The sequence below is a fragment of the Polypterus senegalus genome, chromosome 6 (assembly GCF_016835505.1).
Source record: "Polypterus senegalus isolate Bchr_013 chromosome 6, ASM1683550v1, whole genome shotgun sequence".
In the NCBI taxonomy this organism is placed as follows: Eukaryota; Metazoa; Chordata; class Cladistia; order Polypteriformes; family Polypteridae; genus Polypterus; species Polypterus senegalus.
Window position 1 is genome coordinate 46,275,980 of NC_053159.1, and position 24,576 is coordinate 46,300,555.

The following is a 24,576-nucleotide window of genomic DNA, read 5'->3' on the forward strand; positions in this document are numbered from 1 at the left end:
AGCTCAGCCAACAACCTCATCTTGAATACCAGCAAGACCAAAGAGATCATTGTGGACTATAGGAGGTCCAGAAGAACAACACATGCTCCTATATTCATACATGACGAGGCTGCAATGTGTGTGGACAATATCAAGTTCTTGGGTATTCATATCACATCAGATCTGACCTTAATTTTGAACACATCTCACCTGGTAAAGAAGGCCCAACAAAGACTCTTCTTCCTCAGGAAGATGAGACATGCTGGATTCTCCTCTTGGCTGTTCACAAACTTCTACAGATCTGCTATAGAAAGCATTCTCTGTCACAGTATGACAGTGTGGTATGGCAGCTGCACAGCACAGGACAATAAGTACTTGGCACGGAAGTCCTCTCCTAGACCTGGACTCTGTATATGCTGGAAGGGTGCAAAAGAGGGCCAAATGTATAGCTGCGGATTTCACCCATCCGGGAAATGGACTGTTTGTACCACTGCCTTCGGGAAAGCGATAAATAAACATAGAAACACGTACCAGCAGACTGAAAGACAGCTTTTTCCCTAGAACTGTGAAGTCTATCTGCCCCTGCTGATAGACACACATACATCTACCCCCAACCTGCCCGCCTGTAGACATGCACATGCACTGTCCCTCGTAATGAAACACACACACTCATATTCCTCCCCTGCAGAGCCACACACACAGATCACTGGTCTCTGCAGGCATAGTACCTCAGGAAAAGTCTGGACTTGATGATGTTTTATTGCTGCTGTCTTTTATACTTATTATGTTTATTTTATTATTTATACTGTATTGTGTAGTTAAGTATTCTGCTTTGAAGCCGAGTCCTACCAACAAAAAGTTTCGTTATGTGTATGCATAATGACAATAAAGAATTCTATCTATCTAAATGTACTGTGAAGTAAATTACATCCATCTAGTTTAAGCTCACAGGAAGTCAGTGATCATTCAATTTTAAAGCAGAGTTATTTGGTGGTACAGTGACTAGCGTCGTCACAGTTTCACTGGTCAGTTGAAATCAGACTCTGTGGTTGATTGCTTTTGTATTTATTGATTTTAGTTAAAAGCAGATAACATTCCAATCAAGTCAAACTTAACAAATCAAAGCAAAATTCAATCCCCACTCAAGAGAATGAGAGGAGAGCCAGCAACCAAAGCTACTCTATAAAATGAACAAGAAAGGAAGGGTTATTTCTTTCCCCAAAATGGAAGCTAATTCTAAAATGTTATAGATAAGATCCTGCCATATTTTTAAGTTTTGAACAGATCCTCTAAGGGAGAAATAGATTTTTTCCAATTTCAAGTAGTATAGAACATCAGTTACCCACTTACTTAAAAGTGGTGGGGTGGGATTCTTCCAGTTAAGCAAATTGTCTACATGCCAACAGTGCAGTAAAGGCAATCACAGTTTGTTTGTCCTTCTCCACTTTAAGCCCATCTGGGAGTACACCAAATATAGTTCTTAATGGGTTTGGAGTGACTGTGACACTGAGGCTGTCTGATAGGCAATGCAAAGATTTTTGTCCAAAATGTTAATTTGGTGCACGCCAAGAACATGTGGCCCAGTGAGGCTTGAGCTAGATTGCAATGTTCACAGGTTGAATCTTGCCCTGGAAACATTTTGGAAAATTTTAAACGAGATAAATGCGCTCGATAAAATATTTTCAGTTGAATGATTGAATGCTTTACACAAATGGAGCTAGGGTGTACTCTGTGCGTGGCTGCCTTCCACTCCTTTTCTGAAAAATTAGGTGATGTACTCTGGGGTCTTTAAAATATTTGTATACATTGTGGAGATGCTATCTGAGACTTCAAGACTGATCAATATTTCTTCTGGAATAGAACAAAGTGGAAGGTGAGGAAAATTGGGCAGGTTCTGTTTGACAAAATTTGTAGCTTGAAATTAGCGGAAGATTTTTGTTAATGAGAAATTGAATTTGAAGTGTAATTGTTCATAGAATGCAAAGACATTATCTCTGTACAAATCTCCAAGTGTTTTAATCCCAGACATTTTCCAGACATTAAATTGTGTATATGTTTGAGAGGGTGGAAAAAACTTCTCTGTCTTAAAGTGCTTCCTAAATTGGTTCCATATTCTTAGAGAATGAAGGGCAGTTGGATTTTTAGTGCATTGACGGTATTTGTATTAACTGGGCCAAAGAGCAGGGAATACAAATTAATACTGCAAGATTTTATTTCTATTGTAGACCAGGCTTGAGTATATTAATCAATTTGTGTCAATGTCCGGGGCTTTATAGCTTGTATATTTGTTGCCCAATAATAAAATTAAAAGTTAAGTAGCGCAATGTCACCTTCTGCTTTAAGTCATTGTAGAGTAGTCCTTTGCATGTGTGGATGTTTCAAATTCCAAATAAATAGTTATAATTGAGTCTAATTTCTGAAAAATGATTTGTTAATGTTTATGGAGATGCTCTGAAACAGGAAGATAAGCTTGGGAAGGATGGTTATCTCTCTATTATAAAAAAAATCTTGGAAGGAGATGAGTCGTGATTTTCTCAGAGAGAAACTTTCACATCCTGCAAGATAACACTTTGTGCCAAGAGATTTAACCATGCCCTGGGCTGAAAATAAAAGATAAAGAGTAGGTGACAAACTAGAACGTCGTAAAGAATTCAAAAACGTTGGCGTGGTACACATACAGAGCAGGTTAGAGATAATGGAGTACGAAAATTCAAAAGTCTCAAAAAAATTAAAAAAGATCACATTAGTGGAAACAAATGGAAATTATTACTTGGTGAAATAACAGAAGAGCGTAAAGAGATCGAAAATATTGTTTGGATTTAAACTTTAAGTCGGAGACTTGTAGATTGTCTAATTTATGTTGCCATCAGGGAACAGTATTGTTTCTTCCCAATGAAGAGGTGTATCCGCGAGAATTAAAAGATTTTTTTTTGTGCTCTTAAAGCACAGAGGAAGCAATTATTTCTGTATTTCTTTTTCTTCTACATTCATCTCTATTGGCTTATCAAACTCGTCAATTAAGGTATGTTTTACTCCGTTGGCCATGCTCTCTCTCTCAGGGGTGGGGGTCGACTTGTTCTCAATCCTACTTTTTGTAAAATTTGATTGATTTGTATGGAATGATTGCAATAAAATTAATACAATTAAAAAAAATATATATATATATTAGTTGTTTGGTGAAAGTGAAATCCACATACGTTGTCATGCTTGGGTCTCAAGAGTTACACAGATACACAGGAGATTTTAGAAACAGAAACGTGATTCAAACACTTCAAACAAACATAAGTCTCTTTCTGGAGTGAGCTCTGTGTGTTGTCAGAGGGAACAGTTCCATCTCTCAATTAAAAGAATAGAAAATCTTCCTCTTCATAGGGGCACGCCATGGGAGCAGGACCCCCAACAGGAGCAGAGGATGTCTGAGGGAGAAGAGAGACAAGGCAGTGAGACAAAAGGACAGCTGCTGTACAGGCTTTTAAATGTTCGAAAACGCCGTGCGAGATGCAAATCACATGGCACGGCAGCAGCAAGCCAGCAGCTGATCGAGCAAAGAGGAGGTAAAAAAAAAAAACTTTAATTGTTTCCCATTGTATCGCCGTTTAAGAGGGGGTTTCGGAGGAGCGACTGTGTCTCCGTGGGGTGTGTTATTCCCCCCTTTTCACAACGCAAGTGGCAGAGACGTGAAGTGGCTGGCATGTACTGCAGGCCAGAGGGGTTGGCGAGCAAAGTGAGCAGGGGGCAAAGCCCCCTAGTCTTAACAATGTTGACTCTCCCTGCTAATGTAAGATGGAAGGTAGACCATTTATTCACATCTTGTTTAATTTTTTCCATGCAGACATCAAAATTTTGTTGAAGAAGAACTTAATATTTACTTGTGATATTTACCCCTAGATATTTAAATTGATCTGATCTGAAGATAAATGGGAAGGTTGACTGCTATGGGTGAAAGTATGCATGTACAAGGAACTACAGAGACACCTCTTGTGGCCTATTTATTCCTAAAGATTTTCAAGGAACAGACTTTCTTGCATACATACAATCTGCTTGGGCACACTTATAGCAGTAAACCATACTTACCGAACTGAACTTATTAAAGTTGCTTATTGAATGAGCGATGTGAGATGCTGCTGTAAGAGATACACTGTACATGACACAAATATTCTTGTGTAAATGCACCAAGTACAGTTTATGGCCAATGTTTCTCAACTATTTGTTATCAACATAGTTTACATTCAAAGGTTTATGAAAGAAGTAACTGAAGATAAAATTTCCTAAAAAATTAAACTTTAAAGGTTTGGAAAATTGATAGATGACATTATCAGCATCAGCAAATAACAAGAATAAATATAACATACTGTATATAAGTGTATGTTACAAGAGCAGTAAATAAGGTTTTGGCATATTATCAATGGTCATGTTAAAGTTTATATTTGTGCTCACAAGAGGATAATAAATAAATAATAATAAAATATCTGACGTTTGCAAGGTGTGGTGCAGTGGTCAGCATTGCTGCCACAGTTCCAGAATCCTGGGTTCAAATCCTAGTCCCATCACTGTTTGTACAGAATTTCCAGGACACTGAGCGTAGGCTGTTTGTGAAGAAACCAATGTGAGTGCCCCCTGCCCTTTCTGGGAACAACCTGTTTAAACCTGTTACTAAGATAAAAGGGTTTGGAAAATCAATTACTATACTTTCGGTACATTATGACTCTCAGTGAAAGAAAACTTGTAATTCACAATTTAATTAAAAAGTATTGAATATAATCTGTTAAAGCATGATTGCACTTTAGCATTGATAACAAAACTATTAGTGTAAAGGGCAAAATACAAAATGGTTATCTACAGATATGAAAGCATCATTGTGACAATCTTACATGTAAATGACTTAATATACAATTAACTTTCCAATTGCATCATAAACTTTGTTTGCAGATACTGTCGGCAGAGTAGACCATGTTCAACACTACAGCGCACATTTCCAGATTTTAAAGTTTGTATTCCTGTTCAACAAAGACACATTCTGTGCTCCACTTTACACACTCCCAATGTTGATGCATTTTTCTTCCCACATGCTGAGGAGGTGTATGTTAGACCAATGCATACATTTTCCAACCCTATTTCATAGTTCTAGCTTGTAGGGAGCCTTAATAAAAGGTGGAAACAGAATTTGTGCACCAACTAACTGGCACCTGCAAATTGTTACTTGTGGGTGCCTTGTTATGCCCTGCTATGAACTGAAACCCTGGCCAGGGCTGATCAACTGTAAAAATTCCCCGCTCCACTGGGTACATCTAGCCAGTGCTGCTGGAGTAATCACCACCTTCAAGTAACCATAAACTGTGCAGGCAACTGGAAATTTGTGACTAACGGGTGTGATTACTCCAAAGCACACGTAGGAATGAACATATCTAGGTGACTGAGAGTGATTAATGATGCATGTCCAGAGTGCTTTACACTCACTTATACAAATTACCAACACCATGTATTCCTTGACCAGACTAGGAATAAAGCCTGAACCCTTCATTCTGTGAGGCTCAAAAGGGAGTTCTGAGCCACCACGCAGCCCACTAAATGTATAATGATGGTTCAGTTATTGCTGATTGACTTTATCAGAGCTTCGTTCACTACCTCCGTAAACAGGATATCGGTCTTGTAAGGTATATTTAGTAATGTGCCTACATAATGTTGAACATATTTCAAATAATAAATTTAAAAATCAAAGCAATACTTCAGTAAACTCAATTCACAATATGTGATTAGACTACACTGATTTTACTAGAAATGTGCCAGAATCTGTTCACTCTGTATATTCAGAAATTCAATATATTTGCCTGAATTTGGCACCCCATTATATGCATAGTTTTACTTTCAGCTGACGTCTGAGGTTTGATCCCCAAGAGAGGGTGCAGTGAGTGTGTACGCCTGATGATCCCAGAATTAGGGTGAAACACGTGCTGCGTACTCTTTGCATTATTTGACAGTAAAACTATGCAACATCCTATGATCTGCTTCTCGCAACTGAAGAGGGCACCATGGCGGATGTTTGCTGACTTGCAGACCAACCACAAGCGTTACCTGGTAGGTAACCACCCATATAATCAGATTGTGATTCAGACCACGAATGCCATGAATATTTATAGTATATGTATATATATATATATATAGTGGAACTGGAACTGGACCCGGACACAGACAGACGGACAACGGTTTTGCACCCAACACAGTCATATTTATTTACAAATCTATTTACAAAAGTCAGTGCACAACCCAGTGCCTCCAGCATCGATCCCCCAAAGTCCAGGCCTCACAGTCTCTGATGCCTTCCTTCTGGCTGCCTCCACTCCTCTCTCTAGCTCCGTCCTCTTCCACCCAACTCTCGCTGATGAATGAAGGGAGGCGGCCCCTTAAATACCAGCCCGGATGGGCTCCAGCTGCTTTCCCGGCAATCCCCCGCAGACATACCCCCATGTGGCGGAAGTGCCGGCTGCACATCCGGAAGCCCTCCAGGTGTCCCCAGTCTTCTTCCCCCCAGCACTTCCTGGTGTGGGAGAAGTGCTGAGGTCCACGGTTCTTCAGGCACCGGGGCGCCGCCTGGCGGTGGCCACGGGCCCCTACAGGGTTGGGCTTCCGGGCCCTTTACTTGTGACCCCCCAACAAAACCAGGGAGGTCGCCCCCTTGTGGTCTGGAGGAGGCACAAGCCCTCCTCCGGTCCTCCTGGGCGTCCCAGCTGGGCTCCACCCACAGCCGCATGCCACAGTGCCCCACTGCAAGCGAAGACACGTCGGTCCGAGCGACATATCCCGAGAGGGCAGCACGTCCCCGGAGTCGGTCCTACTACGTATCCAGGGTCCACCAGGGCACCCTGGAATGCACCACTTCAGCACCCCTTCCGAGATCGTCGTGCCCCTCCGGTCTGTACCGCTCTCGCCTCCATAGTCCCTGCCAGCTGGGGCACCATCTGATTGCCGGTGGAGAGTCCTCCGGTGAAGCAGCCCGTTCCAGGAGGGCAGGTTCCCAATGGGACAGGTCCTGTAAAAAAACAAAAGGGAGGGCCAGAAGCACTGCCTGGACACCCGCATCCGGCGTGTCTCCGATTTCTGTACAGGCAGCGCTCTTCCCTCCTACCAGCAGCCCGTGACTTGCCTTTGGCACCTCCACCGTAGGTTCCATGCCCGTCTGTTCGTCACCAACGGGGCTGCTCTCACAGGCGGCTCCTCCACCCGCCCAAGGGTTTCCTTCTGCCTCCGCAGAGGACGGCCCTTTACTGGACATGCGCTCCCAGTGACATGTCCCATCCTATCGGAGGAACTGGCATTCACCCCTCGATTCCTCCTTTTCCTCTTGGACGCTCTGACGGTCTGGGTCTGAGCATGGTGAACGCTCAAATCCAATCCCGTCTTCGTCCCTGCAGAGCGACGGGAGACTGTCGCGGGCTTGGAGCGAAGGGCGCTAGGACCCAGGGCACTCATCACTCATCGGACTAACAAGATTTTTATAGACTCTGTCTTATGGGGAAACTGACGGAACCGTAAAAATACTTTGTTGTAATGAAAATTTAGTTGTAACAATAGTTCTTGTTAACGGAATTTGACATGTATTTCAAAACAAAATTGAAATGAAGGTCTACATGTTATTTTTTGTGATCATTCAGCTTTCAGATTAATTTATTCAATAAAAGGGTATTTCAGTTAAATATTTTATTCATATCTAAAAACATTAATGTCTATAGAAATATTCCTATGAAATGCAAAGGATACATTTTCTGTTAAATAATTTATGAATCTGTACCTATACACTCCCCACTTCTACTGAAGTAACCTCTTGGGCAGGTGCAAGCATACGATCCAAGGGTATTTACACAAGTTGCATTACCATTACATTGTGAAAGGCCTCGAAAGCATTCATCAACATCTGTGCCAAAAAAGAAACACAAAGAATTAATAATTAATTGGGTTAAAACATAACTATAAAGAGCTAGAGTTGCTGTACCATGCTTTACAGGCTTATTCTTTTATTTTTCCTGATGTCACTGGGAATCATACCTAAACATGCATAGACACCATCACCTTCATATCCCGCTGGACACTTGCACAGGTATGAACCAAACGTGTTCACACAACTAGCATGAGAAAGACACTGTAAAGGCATTCCTTCCCTGCATTCATCCACATCTAGAAAATAGTAATATGGAAAAACTTGAGATTATTTTATATTGTACAACTTCAACATGTTATTATTTGAAAAATTATACGAGTGCACTTACAAGCATTTTAACAGCCCAGTTATTCACAGAAACATGCTTTCAAAAATACCACGTATGCCCTTATTCTATTTAGAGAAACCGGGATATTGGTCTCTGAGAAACCAGGTTAACACACATAAATTTCACCACAAGTAACCTGGTTATCTGGCCATGTAAACCCTTAACCGGGTTACAGTTAAGGATTTAAGAGTATATGCGTGTATATTGCACTCTGTTAGCCTGAGCACACGCTTCCAGCAGACATTAGTAGAAAACTGTGGAAGCATCCACAAACTTAAATTGAGGCAAACGCTGGGGAGATCACCTTATTTCTTCTCGTAATTGAAATAATCTGTCTTAATATTTATCCAAATTTTATGTTGAGTGAATGTACAGTGCTAAGCTCACCTGGACATTCTGAAGAGCAGAGTGTGTGTAATGCGTTAAAAAGCAACATGAATTAGTTAGTCCAATTAGTTTTTCAAGTAACGAGTAGTGCAATAGTAGGTAAGAAACCTATTAATGAAGCGTTAATTTATGTTTAAGTCAGGTATTTGCTATTAATATGTTGACAGAGCATGATTGGGTGGCAGAGCTTGTTTTTATACCGCAAATATTCAGGAGTTTGGTTTGAGGATATAAAAGGGGCTGTATATTATGTGTGTTATAGCACATAAAGGACTAAAAGTATTTATAAAACACAAGAAAATAATCTTGTTTAACTCTGTTTCTGGCCAGTTTAATGAAGGTGCATATATAGGCTAAGGAATTAATAATAAATGCTGGTCAGTTAAATAAATAGCTTTTCATACAAAAGAAGTAAAAGTAATACAAAAGTATTTGTAACACTTTACATAAGATAATAATTACCTATATAATATATTTAGATTTTTTTTTGTTAGTACCTAATGAGCATTTTGCCAAGGGGTAAATCCATAAATGGACTTGTGCATGTAAATTTCATTTTTTCAGAAATCAGGTTTCTGCTTATTCCAGTTTTATGTATGCATGTAGACACACTCATTTTTTTCACATTTTTCAAACTATTGTTAATTTTAATGTGTCATTTTTCTTACCTACGCAGTGAAGGCCATTGCCTTTAAAACCAGAACTACACTTGCAGTGGCGAACACTACGCTGGCCGATACACACTTTACTGATGTCTGCAAAATGGAAAATAGAGTTAAACACAGTAATTATGAGATTTCTGTCAGAGATTAATTTCTTTTGAGATCTAAAAATTACAGCAATGTTTGCAAATTAAAGTGATAACATTAATTTATAAGATGAGTTTAAATACTTTCAGTAGCATCTTTAATTTTACAGCACAGTATTATCTCTTAAGAACAGATTAAATTCTCTTCTAACAATGCAATTAAGGCAAACAGAACAATAATTTGAAAAAAAATATAATGAATGATAGCAATAAAAACTAAGTGAAAAATAATACTCCAATTAAAAAAATGATAGTAAAGCTACATGGTGTGAAACAGGGGTTGGGGCATAAGATCTTCCTGTGAAAATTGCACTGTTACCATTCATTGCCAATAAACTAACAACAGACAGGAGTGCTTTGCCCAAATGTAATGTTAGGAGAAACGAAGATGGTTCTTGTAGAAATATATGTAGGCAACAGTACAGTCAAATACTAAGATACAATAGGTATACAATAACAGATACAATAGGTGTCAACAGGCAGGCCCATTATATTACAGATGGCCTTCTGCTGCCTTGAATGATGGAAACGTAAACTGTGATTGGTCTGGCCCTTTAACAGGGAGTTGTAGACTTGAGTTGCAGGTGAACCTGGGGCCACTTTGAGGAGTTCTGTGCAAGTAGTAGCTGCTGCATCACCCCTAAAAGTCATTCCTCACCAAGTCTTGAAAGCCCTTTACAACCACAAATAAGGCGAGCGTAGACCTGCAAGATTACTACAGGCAAGAGCTCAATTAATGGACACACTGAAGAGGTCAGAGGTCATTGGGAAAGATAGAAAGTGAGAAGTAAGCTGACTGAACACTGGAAGGTAGAAAAGTGGCAACATAATGGGGACATAATGTGAGAAACTCTGCATTAGAAGGTTAGTTGTTTCTCTACTTTTGTTTTTTTGTACCACTGACCCACATCTTTCTGTTATAATAAACACATGTGTTTATGCACTTTGGCCAATTCCTTTGGCTTCCTTTGGGTTTAAAGCCTACTTATGAGCACATTCTTAAGGTCTCACTAGCTATACAGTAGCTATACAATGATGGAAAAAAAATGTAATGACACATAAAAAACAGGCACTTACACACATCGTTAAATATAAAAACAGGCAATGAATGATTAAAATCATAATAATCTTAAAATAAATTCACCTTTCCTTAACACAAAAAGCTTCTGGGCGACCATGACTTTTCCAGGGATACCTTCAAGGTAATCGTAGATGACTGCACGAATCTTGCCAAAATCCTTGTCTCTAAGAACAGTTTCCAAAAACAGAAATGAATTACATTATCAAACAAACTAACTATCCAAAACTGAATAACTTGTTCAGATACTGCTAAAATCACCTTCTTACTGTACAAGAAATGCATTAACATGGAATAATATGGTCACAAGAAACTCAATCACAGCATATAATCAAAATAACGTGTGCTTGTTAGATATTTTCTAATACTAAACTATGAACATGCATCTGAAACATAAAATTTTTCATTCAGGTATGAAATGATACATGGAACTATTAGTTATAATCCCGCACATTTCAATATTGAAGCATTTCTTTATAATTTCAATATTCCTTGAAAGGCACCATCCTCTTCTCTTACTGGTATTAAGTTTGGTAAGATGGTTATACTTTTTGTTTAGCTTTTATGCCATTCTCTAATGGTTTAATAATGCTTTTTATTATTATTTTAACCACAATGCCATTTCAGACTTTTGTGGGCTCCAAAATTGTGTCTCTTGGTTGTTAAGTTGCTAGTTATGTGACACAAATGTCAGTACAAAACATAGTGATGGTCTTTCACGAGTATCATACTATTGCAAAAAATTCTTAAAATGATACCTTCGCTATTCCTTTAAACTTTGGCTTTTTGATCTTGGTTTTTGATCTTTACTCTGTTCTTCTTTGACATTAACTTCTGATTTTGTTTATTAACCTCCTTTTTGGCTATTTCTTTGTCATTTTCCTATGATCACTTCCAGGTTTATTTTTACCTAACTGCCCTTTTATGGACAAGCTACCTTTTTTAGCTTGGCGGGTTTTCTAAAACTGTTACATTTAATAAATTTAATACATTTAATAAATGTAAATGTAATCTATTTCTCTTATATAATGCCATTAATTAGGAGATCAAGGTGTATGGATGGATCATACCGCATACAAAGAATAGCCGGAAAGCTTAGGAAATCAAGAAAGAGGACAGAAGAACATAATCTATACTAATAAAAGGCAAAGCACTCACTGACTGACTGACTGACTCACTCACTCACTCACTACTAATTCTCCAACTTCCCGTGTAGGCAGAAGACTGAAATTTGGCAGGCTCATTCCTTACAGCTTACTTACAAAAGTTAAGCAGGTTTCATTTCGAAATTCTACGCGTAACGGTCATAACTGAATCCTACTTACGTACAGATATACGGCCATAGCCTGCAGCTTGGTCGCCGTGTGAGGCGGAGTTGCGTACCCCATCACCACACCTCCCACGTAGTTGGCTGCCTGCCTATATTGCATCCCCATACCCATGCCTCCCACGTAATTGAGTGCCTGCCCATATAAGGTCGTCCATCAGCAGCAATCCAATAGACACGCTGCCGCTAAATATTCGCTGGTGAAGGACTGTGCTTATGCAAATGAAGATGAGATGGTCAGGGATAGACTAGTGTTTGGCACAAACTCAGTGAAAGTGCGAGGGAAACTTAAGTGCCAGGTCTTAGCTAACATTAAATAAAGCCATGGACATCGCAAGATCGCACGAGATAGCACAAGCACAGCTGAGAACCTTCGATGCATGTACTCTGAGTGGCTCATGTGAACTGACTGTGAACGCAGTACGCTGACAAAAAGCAAGAGCTCCAAAGAGCGCTGAACAAAAAACGCATTAAACAATTGAGAAGGCAGCAAAAGAATATGAAGCGTGTGACGCATACAAGCATATTCATAAGTGCAGCTACTGCAGAAACAAAGCACACGGTAGAAAAAGTCAATGTCCAGCTAAAGGAAGACAGTGTAAAAAACGTGGTAAATTGAACCACTTCACTAAAGTTTGCAGGACTAGGAAAGGTAAACCCGTGCATGCAGTGTGTGATGTCTCAGATAAAGAGGAAGACGAGCTGTTTATTGATGCAGTAAGAAAGAAACAACCCTCTGAAGCTGAACAAGCCTTTGTAGACATATCAATAGGAAAGCAAGGTGAAAAGCGTAAGTTTAAATTAAGTTCATAGACACGCTAAATATTCGCAGGCAAATACACAACTTAATACCGGGAATGCCTGTTAAACATCTTAGATTCACGAGTACCGATTTGGATAGTGAACACTTCGATGAATGAAACCTGTTATCTTTACAACGGTTGACAATGAAGATGAGATGGTCAGGGATAGACTAGACAAACACGGAATGAAACTTGAACACAACACATCCTCCAAATACGAACCTGATTGAAAGAAATAATGATAATCAAATCCTTGATGACAGCAACACTCATAACAGTCACAAAACAATTACATTGACAATCATGGTACGTTATTTTTAAAATGTTTCCTTTTCTTTGTCCGAACTTCTTTAACACACCACTTTTCCGCTGCGAAGCGCGGATATTTTGCTAGTAAGTAATAAAGTACACAAAATAAAGACGTCTATATATAGGACACTGACATAGATATTCCAATATTAGTTTAAAAGTAAAACAAACAATATTTTTATAGATTAATAAATACATTGATTTGAAATTACAAAAAATGCAGGTTCAAGCACTCTCACATGCTAAATATATTAAAGGCATTCACTATGATGCTGTACATAACAAAGACTAACTGCAGTTTTGACTCAGCCAGAAAGTTTGAACAGTAAACATATGAGAAGATCACTCAGGCTAAGCACAAGTTCAGCATTGTTTTGCAGTGGCTTAACTTCACAAATTAACTGCATACTGTGATAAAAAAGAGCACAAAGATACACATGCCATAAAACAACACTAGAGATGCTCCCATCAATCGGCCGCCAATCTAAATCAGCTGATATTCACTAAAAAAGACTTGATCTACCGATCACAAAAAACGATGTTTTCAGCCCCTGCTTGTCTAGGCTTTATGGTAATTTAGTTGTGTGTTCCTTTACTCAAAGTATGGCAATTTATTCAGCACGCATGTTTTTTTTTGCAGTGAACTTCCTGTGTGTTGCTAAATTTTATTGTTTTTTGGTATTTGGTCTAGTTAATTAAATATTTTGTTTCATTTTGTTTTGCTTTGCTTCAGTTCTGTTTTTGTATTAGAAAATGAATTATTCTTTAAATTATGAGTTTTCCATTTTATTCAAAATTAAGCATATTGTTTTCATTTTATTTTAGCCAAATTTATTCAACATCCTTTACTCTGTTAATACATTTAAATTAAATAACAAGTTTGATATGTTGAACCTGGGTTTTTAACAGTTTTCCACTTCTGTGTCAATTGTAACATAATTTATTATGTTTTGTTTACTTTTGCCTGCCTCCTGCTCACTTCGCTAGCCCACCCCCGGGTTTGGTTTACCGGATATACAATTTAAAGAGATTGTTATTTTCATGGGAATTGTTACATATGCATTATTTTCACTTTTACTTTAAAACAAAAAACAATACTTGTCCTTTATTTCCGGCCCTGGGCGTGGCTAAATCTCTTTCTCGCAGGACATACAACGCTGCTCGTGTTGTGAAGGGGGGTTGGCTGAACGCACACTAAGGAGATGCTGTTGGATCAGCTGTCTTTCTGCTGCTGCTGCTGGTGAGGTGCGTGTTTTGTTTGTCTCACTGCACATCGTTTATTTAAAGGGCTGTACAGCTGCTGTGCTTTTGCCACTTCGTGTCTCTGCTGCTCACGTTTTGAATGGAGGTTAAACGCACGGTGAGGAGAAGTGGTCAGATCATCTGCTGGCTTGCTGCTGCTGGCGAGCTGTGTGTTCTGCTTGTCGCTTGTTGTTGTTTTAAGAGCTGGGAGCACATAAAGTGTGTCTGCCAAAAGCATTCCAAGAACTGCTAGGTTAGATGTCCGTGAACTTGTTTTAAATGTTGTCTCACTGACTTGTCTCGCGTGACGTTAAAGTGTCTCTTGAGGGATGTCAGATTGTCTTCAGAGAAGTCTCACTTCCAAGATTTTTTTTTTTATAATAGAGAGAGAGATTTATTTGATGACTTTAAAAAGACTTTTTGTTTACTGGTATTTTTGCATTAGTTATCAGTTTGTGTTTGTGCAGTATTTAGCATCCAACCTTTTGAATTGTAGACAAAACCACAATTTTGCATGAAAATGTAGTATTTAAAACAATCATTTAGAGTCCAGTTTTTTAATCATGCATTGTTATTTGTGACTCTGGATTTTGTGTAGCATTTTTTTTAGTACTTAGGCCTTTTTGCCTTTCAAAAGAATTTATGAGAGATATTTCAATACTCTAATGTTTTACCCTTCCATTGTTCTGTTCACTGCCTGGTCTTATTTCTCTTAATTAATAATTAAATCTTTCTCCTTTGGGTGCTACATTTCCAGATTAGACAAAATACAAGCTAGAAGCAATGCATGGAACAAAATATGACCAGTAGACAAACATTCCTTAGAAGAACTGACAAAGAAATAGTCTAGGGGCAAACAAAACATCAATATACCAAGAAGCATTCATAATATCAGTCACCAAGACCCCAAAAATGTGCATCAAACGTCACATTCAAAAATCACTTTTAGAGCCTTTCCCTACATAAAGTGATAGTCACCATGGTGGTTATTAAAGGTTTTATCCAAAGACCTGGATGCTAAGTTAACTAGCAAATAACACATGAAAACTAATAGAGCAGTTTGGTGTGCATCACTCACACATATGTAGTAAACATGAACAAAACAAGCAAGGCAAAGAAAAGATTATTCAAAATACATTAACTATCTGTCAGACATGGCTATGCCTTCTTTATGTTTTCTCCAAGAGTATTACATTTTTTTGTTATATGGAAACAACCACACCAAATCCAGGTCCACCTAAACTTTGTACTGAAGTCTCTATCTATAAAAGATCATACTATGTATTTTGTATTTATCACTTTTTAAAATAGTGCTATTCTGATGGTGCACCTGGCAAAAGAACTTAGCTTGTCAGCTGGTCAGTAATGAACCTGACACAAGGTCTAACAATAAAAGAACAGATAACAAACAAAACTGATCTTTTCTGTACAATTCCATATTGTCATTTCATTCAGTGCTGCCAAAAACTATCTTCATTCAAAAAGGCACTGAAAAATGCATAACAACTTGGAAAAAATTCAGGCATTTATGCTCACTCAGAGGTACAAAAATCACCTTCTGGGGGAGACAAGTTTGCGAAGATGGTGAAGTTTTCATTTGTTTTGCATTTTTAAGTAGTTATTAAAAAATGAACCAAAATTTAATTAATACCTACAGTAAATCATGCAGCTCAAGAACACTTGTGCTGTTCATCAAAGCAGCACTTGAAGAATGAAGTAGAGTAAGATTTTCTGGCTCCTTGACCCAACTCACAAATGCAGTACTGGAGATATTTTTATACAAAGTCAAATAAATCACAGTTGTATCCCCTGTGAGATAGGTTCCCATGTCTAGAGAAAAAATTTATGAGACATAAGCAGCACATTCTTCTGAAAGTACAGTTACTTGAAGTAGTTTAATTTATCCACACAAAATGTCTAACAGTATAAAAACTATCCTAACATTCTGGCTTCTTACCTATAGGTTGGCTATCTAGCACAAAGTAATAACGTGTTTGAGATGGATTGAGGATGTCATAGCTGCTGATTTCATAAGGTTCAAGCTCTTCTGTCATCTCCAAATAGTTTCTTGTGTCTAACTGGACCCAGAACAAATTGGGAAAGTAATCATCCTCCTGAATCTCTTCAAGTTTCAGAATGAAACCATCCTTCATAATCTGAATATTTTTTGATGGTACTGTTGCAGAATTCCTTAATCGTTTTCGATAACTGTTAGAAATAGGTCAATTTAGCTTAAAAAGATCAGTCCTTGTTCATTCCTTGCTCTGAGACAAAAAACATACATTAACTGACATTTAAAAGCTCTGAATAATAAACACATAACTCAATCTTATTAGAAAATGTCTGAGGGTCTGAAATCAAGCACATAGCTTAAAAGGTTTATAAGTGGAAGACTCCCAGTTTAGCTACTGATTTCTTATGACTTGTGCAAATATATCTTATGATGTGTGATACACTATGAAAGACACCAGAAAAATGCAAATCAAGTACATTATATTGAAAATTTAAAACTTATTATACACGTGTAACACTGGAAGTAATGAATCTCTGGTTATGATTGTTGTAAATTATTTAAATTTTCTATTTACCTGTAAAATGTATGACCATAGGAGGAATAGAACTTGAACCACTGAATGTTATAATGCTTGTGGTCGCCTACAACTGAAACCATAAACCGTACAGTTTCACCTAGAGAGCACTTAATGACACATAGCTGTGAAGCTGCTCCATCACAGGATTGTTCTTGATGAACGATGATTTTTGCTGATGGTTCTGTAAAACACACACAAAAAAGCATGTTTATGGCTAAAGATTTCACATCCTACTATATGTACTGTTATTTCCATAATGTTCCATGCATAGAAATTGATTCTATATGTCAAAAGAATTCTAACAGTTGTTGGAAAACCAGTCTCTGTTTGGCAAACAGTTGGTGGCACCAGTCTCTCTCCTGCACTTTCTATCAAAAAAACTTGCGATCTCTAACTAGGTCTCTTCCTTCCTTCTACAGAACAGACTGCTTGATTCAAATTAGCCAGGCTTCAAAAGGGGTATATATATATATATATATATATATATATATATATATATATATATCTGTACTAATAAAGGCAAAGCCCTCACTCACTCACTCACTCACTCACTCATCACTAATTCTCCAACTTCCGTGTAGGTAGAAGGCTGAAATTTGGCAGGCTCATTCCTTACAGCTTACTTACAAAAGTTGGGCAGGTTTCATTTCGAAATTCTACGCCTAATGGTCATAACTGGAAGGTATTTTCTCCATTAACTGTAATGGAGTTGAGCTGGAATGGCGGGGGCGGAGTTTCGTGTGACATCATCACGCCTCACGTAATCATGTGAACTGACTGTCAGCGCAGTGCGTAAAACCAGGAAGACCTCCAAAAGCGCTTAAGAAAACATGCATTATATAATTGAGAAGGCAGCGAAACAATAAGAAGCGGCGAGTGACATATACTACCATATTCATGACTGCTGCTACCTCGAAAGAAAGCAAGGTGTAAACCTAAACTTTAAATTAAGTTCATAGACAGGCTACGCTGGCGTTTCACATGCCCACAGGTAATGCGGGATACAAGTTTAATGAGAGGGCGAGGATATAAACGAGTTTTGATCACTTTATAACTAAGTTAAAATTGTAGGTGAAGGGTGTGCTTATGCAAATTCGAGAGACTGTGTTTGTGGGGATTGACAGTTAAAGGCGGGTGGGGAGTCACGTCATCATCTCCCTCCCATTCATCTCATTTGGCTCTGAGCTGAGCTCCGCTAACGCCGTCTTCCGAAGCAACTTCGTCAGACTGCCACCAAATACTCACAGAAAAATCCACAAGTTAATACACACGCTGTCTCTATAGAGTTTCTCCACACTGAATCCTCCAGGCACTACTTACAAAAGGTTACATTGACAATCGTGTTACGTTATTTTTAAAATCTTTCCTTTTCTTAGCACAAGCACAGCTGAGAAGCTTCGATGCATGTGCTCCATAGCGTTAAAAATAATGCATTTAATCACACTTTGCATTACAAGCAAAGGGAGCTTTGTCAATGCATGATTTCCTGGTACACCGATTACTTTGATCAGCGCATCCCGATTCATTTTACCCTCGCACCACCTTAGTTTGAGAAGAAGTATGAAAAATATGAGGTTAACACAGAAAAACAGATCACCAATTCAAGCTTTATGAATAATCGATTCGCCATCAATAATTGTTTTGGTAAAGCCATCCTCCTTCCATTTTATAATTTTTCCGCCACTAGCCATGATTAAATGAGCGGTAAATAAAGTAAGAGCAAAGCGAGGGTGACTTATTTAGGCAGGCATATATATGACAGCAACACTCATGACAATGTCAATCATGTTACGTTATTATTAAAATGTTTCCTTTTCTTTTCATTACTTCTTTAACACACTACTTCTCCGCTGAGGCGGTATTTTGATATATATTATATATATATATATATATATATATATATATATATGAATGACCTCCAAAGAGCTGAGACTTTTGATATCATGAGCGTGTCTGCAAAACTGTGGTCTCCTGCCCTGCAAAAGTCGAGCAGCCAGCGCGCATAGCTGTGCCGGCCTTTGAGACGCTGACTGCGCTTCTGCCTTAAGTCAAAGTGAGCACTTTTAATTTTTTCATCCTCCCCTGCGCTATAGCCCAGACAAGTGCAAACACGGGACCCCTTTTCTACACCACGCAAAATAATATTAAGGCGATTCACACTTTCTTTTGCACGTATATCGATTATGAGGTTCTCACCGGATTATGAAGACACACACACAGTGGAGGACTGACAGTGCCATCACAGCCGATTAATGGCGAGGGCGTCTCACCAGTCTACACAAGACCCACGCGACTGTCCCAAAAGCGATCATAACGTCAGCGAACACATCTCTCTATACTATATAAAAGAAAAAGGCAACTTTCCTTTCTTTACACCTTTTTCCTTTTATCCCAAACCAAAGCCTTTCTCGCTTAACACTGCAGAGGACACAAAACTAATTTTCTTTAAATGCCGGTAAGGCACATTACCAGAGGCACAAATTTGAGCGTTCACATAGAAAATGTAATTTCTATACCACAGCCGTCGTGTAGCGCCTTTCAAAAGGGATCTACTACCGAGAGATGATCCATATATATTTTAGCTGCTGTTAGTTACTTACCTGTTGTGTTACACAGTCTTTAAAATGTAGTTTACCATAACCACTCCAGTAGTGCTCAATGTACCTGTACTTCTTAAAAGCGTTAATGTTTTACTGTTTAATAACTTATAGACTATATTTTATTATTTCTCCTTGCACTCAGTGACCAAAGCTATACACACACATATATAAAAGCTATACACACAAGTATATGTATGTGTATATATATGTATGTATGTGTATATATATATATATATATATATATATATATATATATATATATATACACACACACACCCCTATCTACATTATATATATATATAAATACACACATACATACGTACGTACATACATACATACATACATACATACATACACACATATATATAATTTGTGTGTGTGTATGTATGTGTATGTGTGTGTATATATGATGTAGATAGGTATGTATATATATATATATATGTGTGTATATGTAGATATGTATATAGATATGTAGATATGAAGATATGTATGTGTATATATATGTGTGTGTGTGTGTGTGTGTGTGTGTATATGACAGCAGCAATCCAAGCTGTGAGAAAACAGTAAAAAGGAGGCGTGTCAGACGTCGTGGTACATTTTCTGATGCAGCTAGACGAAAAAACTTTGACGCTGCCGCCAAATACACAAAACAATTACTTTGACAATCATGTTACATTATTTTTAAAATGTTTCCTTTTCTTTTCATAACTTCTTTAACACACTACTTCTCCGCTGCCAAGCTGGTATATATATATATATATATATATATATATATATATATATATATATAAGATAGATAGATAGATATATATATATATATATAGATGGATATGAGAACAACACTCATATCAATGACAAAACAATTACATTAACAATCATGTTACGTTATTTTTAAAATTTTTCCTTTTCTTTTCGTACCTTCTTTAACACACTACTCTCTCATGCCTTGGTATTCTACTAGTATATATATATATATATATATATATATATATATATATATATATATATATATATATTGTAAGATATGGCCGGCCATGTACCCGGCCAATACCCCAAACCGCCAGGTGGAGCCCTCCTTGCAGCATGGAGGTCCCCAGAAGACCAGCAGGGCATTATGGACCATGTAGTTTTTATGCACCGCCCTGCTGGATGCCATGGGGGCCACGAGAGGGAGCTGCAGGGAGGACCGAAGAGTTCTTCATGCCCTATGACCCGGAAGTTCGTCATAGGAAGAGCGACGGGCTTCCGGGGTGAGAAAAAACATCATTTACCCTGACCCGGAAGGAATAAGGACTTGTGGACTGTTGGGAAGGAACACCTCCGGGTCAGGGAATATAAAAGGACTATGGGAGCTCCCAGGCGATGAGCTGAGTTGGGAGGCAGGGTGGCTAAGCGTCTGGGAGTGGAGGATTTGTCATTGTTCATTGTTATTTGGAGTATTTGGGAGTAGAGGGTGCTTTGTGCACATTATTGATATAATAAATATCATTATTGGACTTTTACCTAGTGTCTGACGTGGTGTCTGAGGGTGCAAGGGTGCGAGAAGCATCTTATTCTGTTACAATTGGCGTAGCCGGCAGGATTCTCTGGCCGTCAGTTTGGCAGAGGACCTGTATTTAAAAAAAATTTATTGTGGACAGAATACCCCGGGAAGACATCGTCGACACACACAGGAAAAAACACCACTATCCCTGTTTTCAAGTCCGTAATGGGAAGAAGACAAAGCAGGCGCCAGTCACAGCGGAGGTCTAAGCTCGGCATTGCCTACGCTCAAGGCGAGCCATGGAGCAGCTACGAGTTTGGAGAGATTTCCGAGGAAGACGTCTCCGACGAGGTATGTGCTGGGAATGTACTTTACAATCTTTTTAATTTAACACATGATGTCCCATGTACATACCTCCCAGATGTCCATCCGAAGGCTCTGCGGGAGGCAGAAGACAAACCCGAAAGCGATGGCGCTCTCTTTCAGGCAAGCGAGCAACCCGAAGGACTTCCGCATTACGGGTGCGGCAAGGGACACGTGACCTACCACGAAGGATTCCAGGAAGGTGACGTTCCATGTTCAGCTGTTTGTGGCTTCACCCAAGAAAAGACGGACTTGGTTTTCGAAGGGGAAAAGGGAGATGAGCGAAGCCGCTCTCCCTACAAAAAAGTAAGGAGGTCCGGGAAATGACTGATCGGTCTGTCGACAAATTGATGCAGACTGATCGCAGTCAGCCAAAAGCGGCACCGCGGTCCTCCAAAAAGAACTCCAAATCCCAGGCTCCCTTGCGGGACCTGTCGAAGCACGTGCCAGGAGCGGCCGTGTTTATTGGCTCCCAGCGGAGGGTAAGGCTAATGATGGCTTGGCGTGCCTCCGGTTGCATTGAATAAATTTTGGGCGTGCACGAGCTGGAGAAGTTGCTTCAGCCCGTGCACAGTTTTACAGGTGGTGCAAACAATCCAGGCGATCGTTGCAGACTTGAGAGGAGCGGCTGAAAAGCCTATGAACAAATTAAATGAGTACCTGCGGCGATTGTCTCGGGAGCCACCTGTCTTAATTGATTTAGCGGTACAGGTAGGTAAAGCCGGTACCGTATATAATGAAATAGGGACGCAGAGTGACATGGGCCCGCGTTTAATCCATAGCGGGTGCCAAGTGGATGCGTGCCCTACAAGAGAGGCCGGTACAATAACCGAGTGGCCAGCGGAAGGGCTAATCGATCCGGGGCAGCTACACAGTGCTGACTCCCGGAGCGAGACAGCCCTAAAGATGCCGCCACCGGTAATTATTAAAGTAAAAGGGGTACAGACAGTAAAGGGTCTCTCTTCATCTAGTAGAGAGACTCAGACTGTGGACAAGCCCCAGATCAAGCAGGAGATCCCGAAAATAAAACGGGGGTCTCCTGACAAAGAAAGAGAGAAAGCACCATTAGAGGCGGCAGGGGTTTCACTCCCAGCAAAACAAGGGGCGGACCTAACATTTCCTAATTGTTTTCAGTCCCGCAGGGGGAGAATACCAGGAGGACGGAGGCAGTGCTACGGGTGCCGAAGGTTGGGCCACATTTGGCGATACTGTCCTTGGAGAGAGGGGACAAGATATCAAACTGGAATAATATTCCCCCTAGGTTCTCCAGGGACCAAGATATTCAGATTAATCAAGGCTCAACCGGAATGTCCTCTTGGAGGAAGACTTCCCTCTCGGGGCAGGCGCTCGAATCTTTATAATTCGTCGCTGGGGAATACTGTAAGATATGGCCGGCCATGTACCCCGGCCAATACCCCCAAGCCGCCAGGTGGAGCCCTCCTTGCAGCATGGAGGTCCCCAGAAGACCAGCAGGGCATTATGGACCATGTAGTTTTATGCACCGCCCTGCTGGATGCCATGGGGCCACGAGAGGAGCTGCAGGGAGGACGAAGAGTTCTTCATGCCCTATGACCCGGAAGTTCGTCATAGGAAGAGCGGCGGGCTTCGGGTGAGAAAAACATCATTTACCCTGACCCGGAAGGAATAAGGACTTGTGGACTGTTGGGAAGGAACACCTCCGGGTCAGGGAATATAAAAGGACTATGGGAGCTCCCAGACGATGAGCTGAGTTGGGAGGCAGGGTGGCTAAGCGTCTGGGAGTGGAGGATTTGTCATTGTTCATTGTTATTTGGAGTATTTGGGAGTAGAGGGTGCTTTGTGCACATTATTGATATAATAAATATCATTATTGGACTTTTACCTAGTGTCTGACGTGGTGTCTGAGGGTGCAAGGGTGCGAGAAGCATCTTATTCTGTTACAATATATATATATATATATATATATATATATATATATACAGAGGAACCTCGGTTTGCGAGCATAATTCGTTCCGGAAACATGCTCGCAATCCAAAACACTCGTATATCAAAGCAAATTTCTCCATAAGAAATAATGGAAACTCAGATGATTCGTTCCACAACCCAAAACTATTCATATAAAAATGATTAAGACAAAATATAAAGTAAAATACATAATACAAATTAACCTGCACTTTACCTTTAAAAAGAATCATGGCTGGTGTGAGTTTCTAAACTCATGTGGGATTCCACCCAACAGGAAGACACGCGGAAGAGTGTCCCAAAGCAATCACAGTCTCCCAGCTGTAGCAGTTCGCCGTATAAAGCGCATCCAAAAGATCGCAGACATGCTATAAGCGCCTGTCGTCAATGGGTCATACAAGGAACATTATAAAGATCCCGCTGCAATAAATAACAGCGCGGTGGCTGTTTCAAGCTGAATAAAACTAGTGTTAAAGTACTGAGACTCAGCCGTGTTTTGGGGAGCAAGATGGGGACTCGCACTTCACAGCGCACACACACAGTCACAATGCTGTAGTAAACAGAGAGACGCTGGGCGAGCGAGATAAGGAGAGAGAGAGCGCTGTAAACAGAGAGCAGCTGGGCGAGCAAGCGAGATAAGGAGAGAGAGAGAGACGCGGGAGCAAGCAAGCAAGATAAGGAGAGAGAGAGGTGCTGGGCAAGCGAGCGAGATAAGGAGAGAGAGAGAAGAACCATCAGCTCAGTTGTGATCACATGACGCTCAGCAGACAAAGTGTATCCATACTGCTCGATTGCAAGACATCATTCGTTTATCAAGTCAAAATTTATTAAAATTTTTGCTCGTCTTGCAAAACACTCGTAAACCAAGTTACTCGTAAACCGAGGTTCCACTGTATATATATATATATATATATACAGTATATATATATATATATACAGTATATATATATATATATATATATATATATATATATATATATATACACATAAAAACAAGTAAAAAGTTGTGAGTGCGTATGTATTTATTCTCTTTGCTATGAAGCCCCTAAATAAGATCTGGTCCAGCTAATTAACTTCAAATCAAATCAAAGTCAAATAGTTAGTTGATTAGGGTCCATCGATGTGCAATCAAAGTGTCACATTAGTTGTTACATGATGTCTGTATAAACAGACTTGTTCTGAAAAACCCATGACTTTGCAACGCCACTAAACAAGCAACATGAAGTCCAAGGAGCACTCCAAACAGGTTAGAGACAAATTTGTGTAAAAGTATAGATCAGGGTTGGGTTATAAAAAAAATGCCAAACTTTGAATTTCCCATGGAGTACCATTAAATCCATTATAACAAAATGGAAAGAATATGAACACCTCCCACCAGAACTCACAGACCAGGCAGACCAGGCA

General features: G+C 39.6%; 1 protein-coding gene across 9 annotated transcripts in view; it reads right to left on the reverse strand.

Annotated features, from left to right (window-relative positions):
* Positions 1-24,576, reverse strand: part of LOC120531013 — a 133,509-nt gene that overhangs the window by 34,975 nt on the left and 73,958 nt on the right. For all 9 annotated transcript variants that reach the window (XM_039755931.1, XM_039755936.1, XM_039755935.1 and 6 more), the window contains 7 exons: positions 16,783-16,966; positions 16,152-16,402; positions 15,850-16,024; positions 10,580-10,680; positions 9,296-9,382; positions 8,020-8,148; positions 7,766-7,888 (listed from right to left, as the gene is read on the reverse strand). In XM_039755931.1, the coding sequence (XP_039611865.1) occupies positions 7,766-7,888; positions 8,020-8,148; positions 9,296-9,382; positions 10,580-10,680; positions 15,850-16,024; positions 16,152-16,402; positions 16,783-16,966 (1,050 nt within the window). The remainder of the gene's footprint in view (positions 1-7,765; positions 7,889-8,019; positions 8,149-9,295; positions 9,383-10,579; positions 10,681-15,849; positions 16,025-16,151; positions 16,403-16,782; positions 16,967-24,576) is intronic.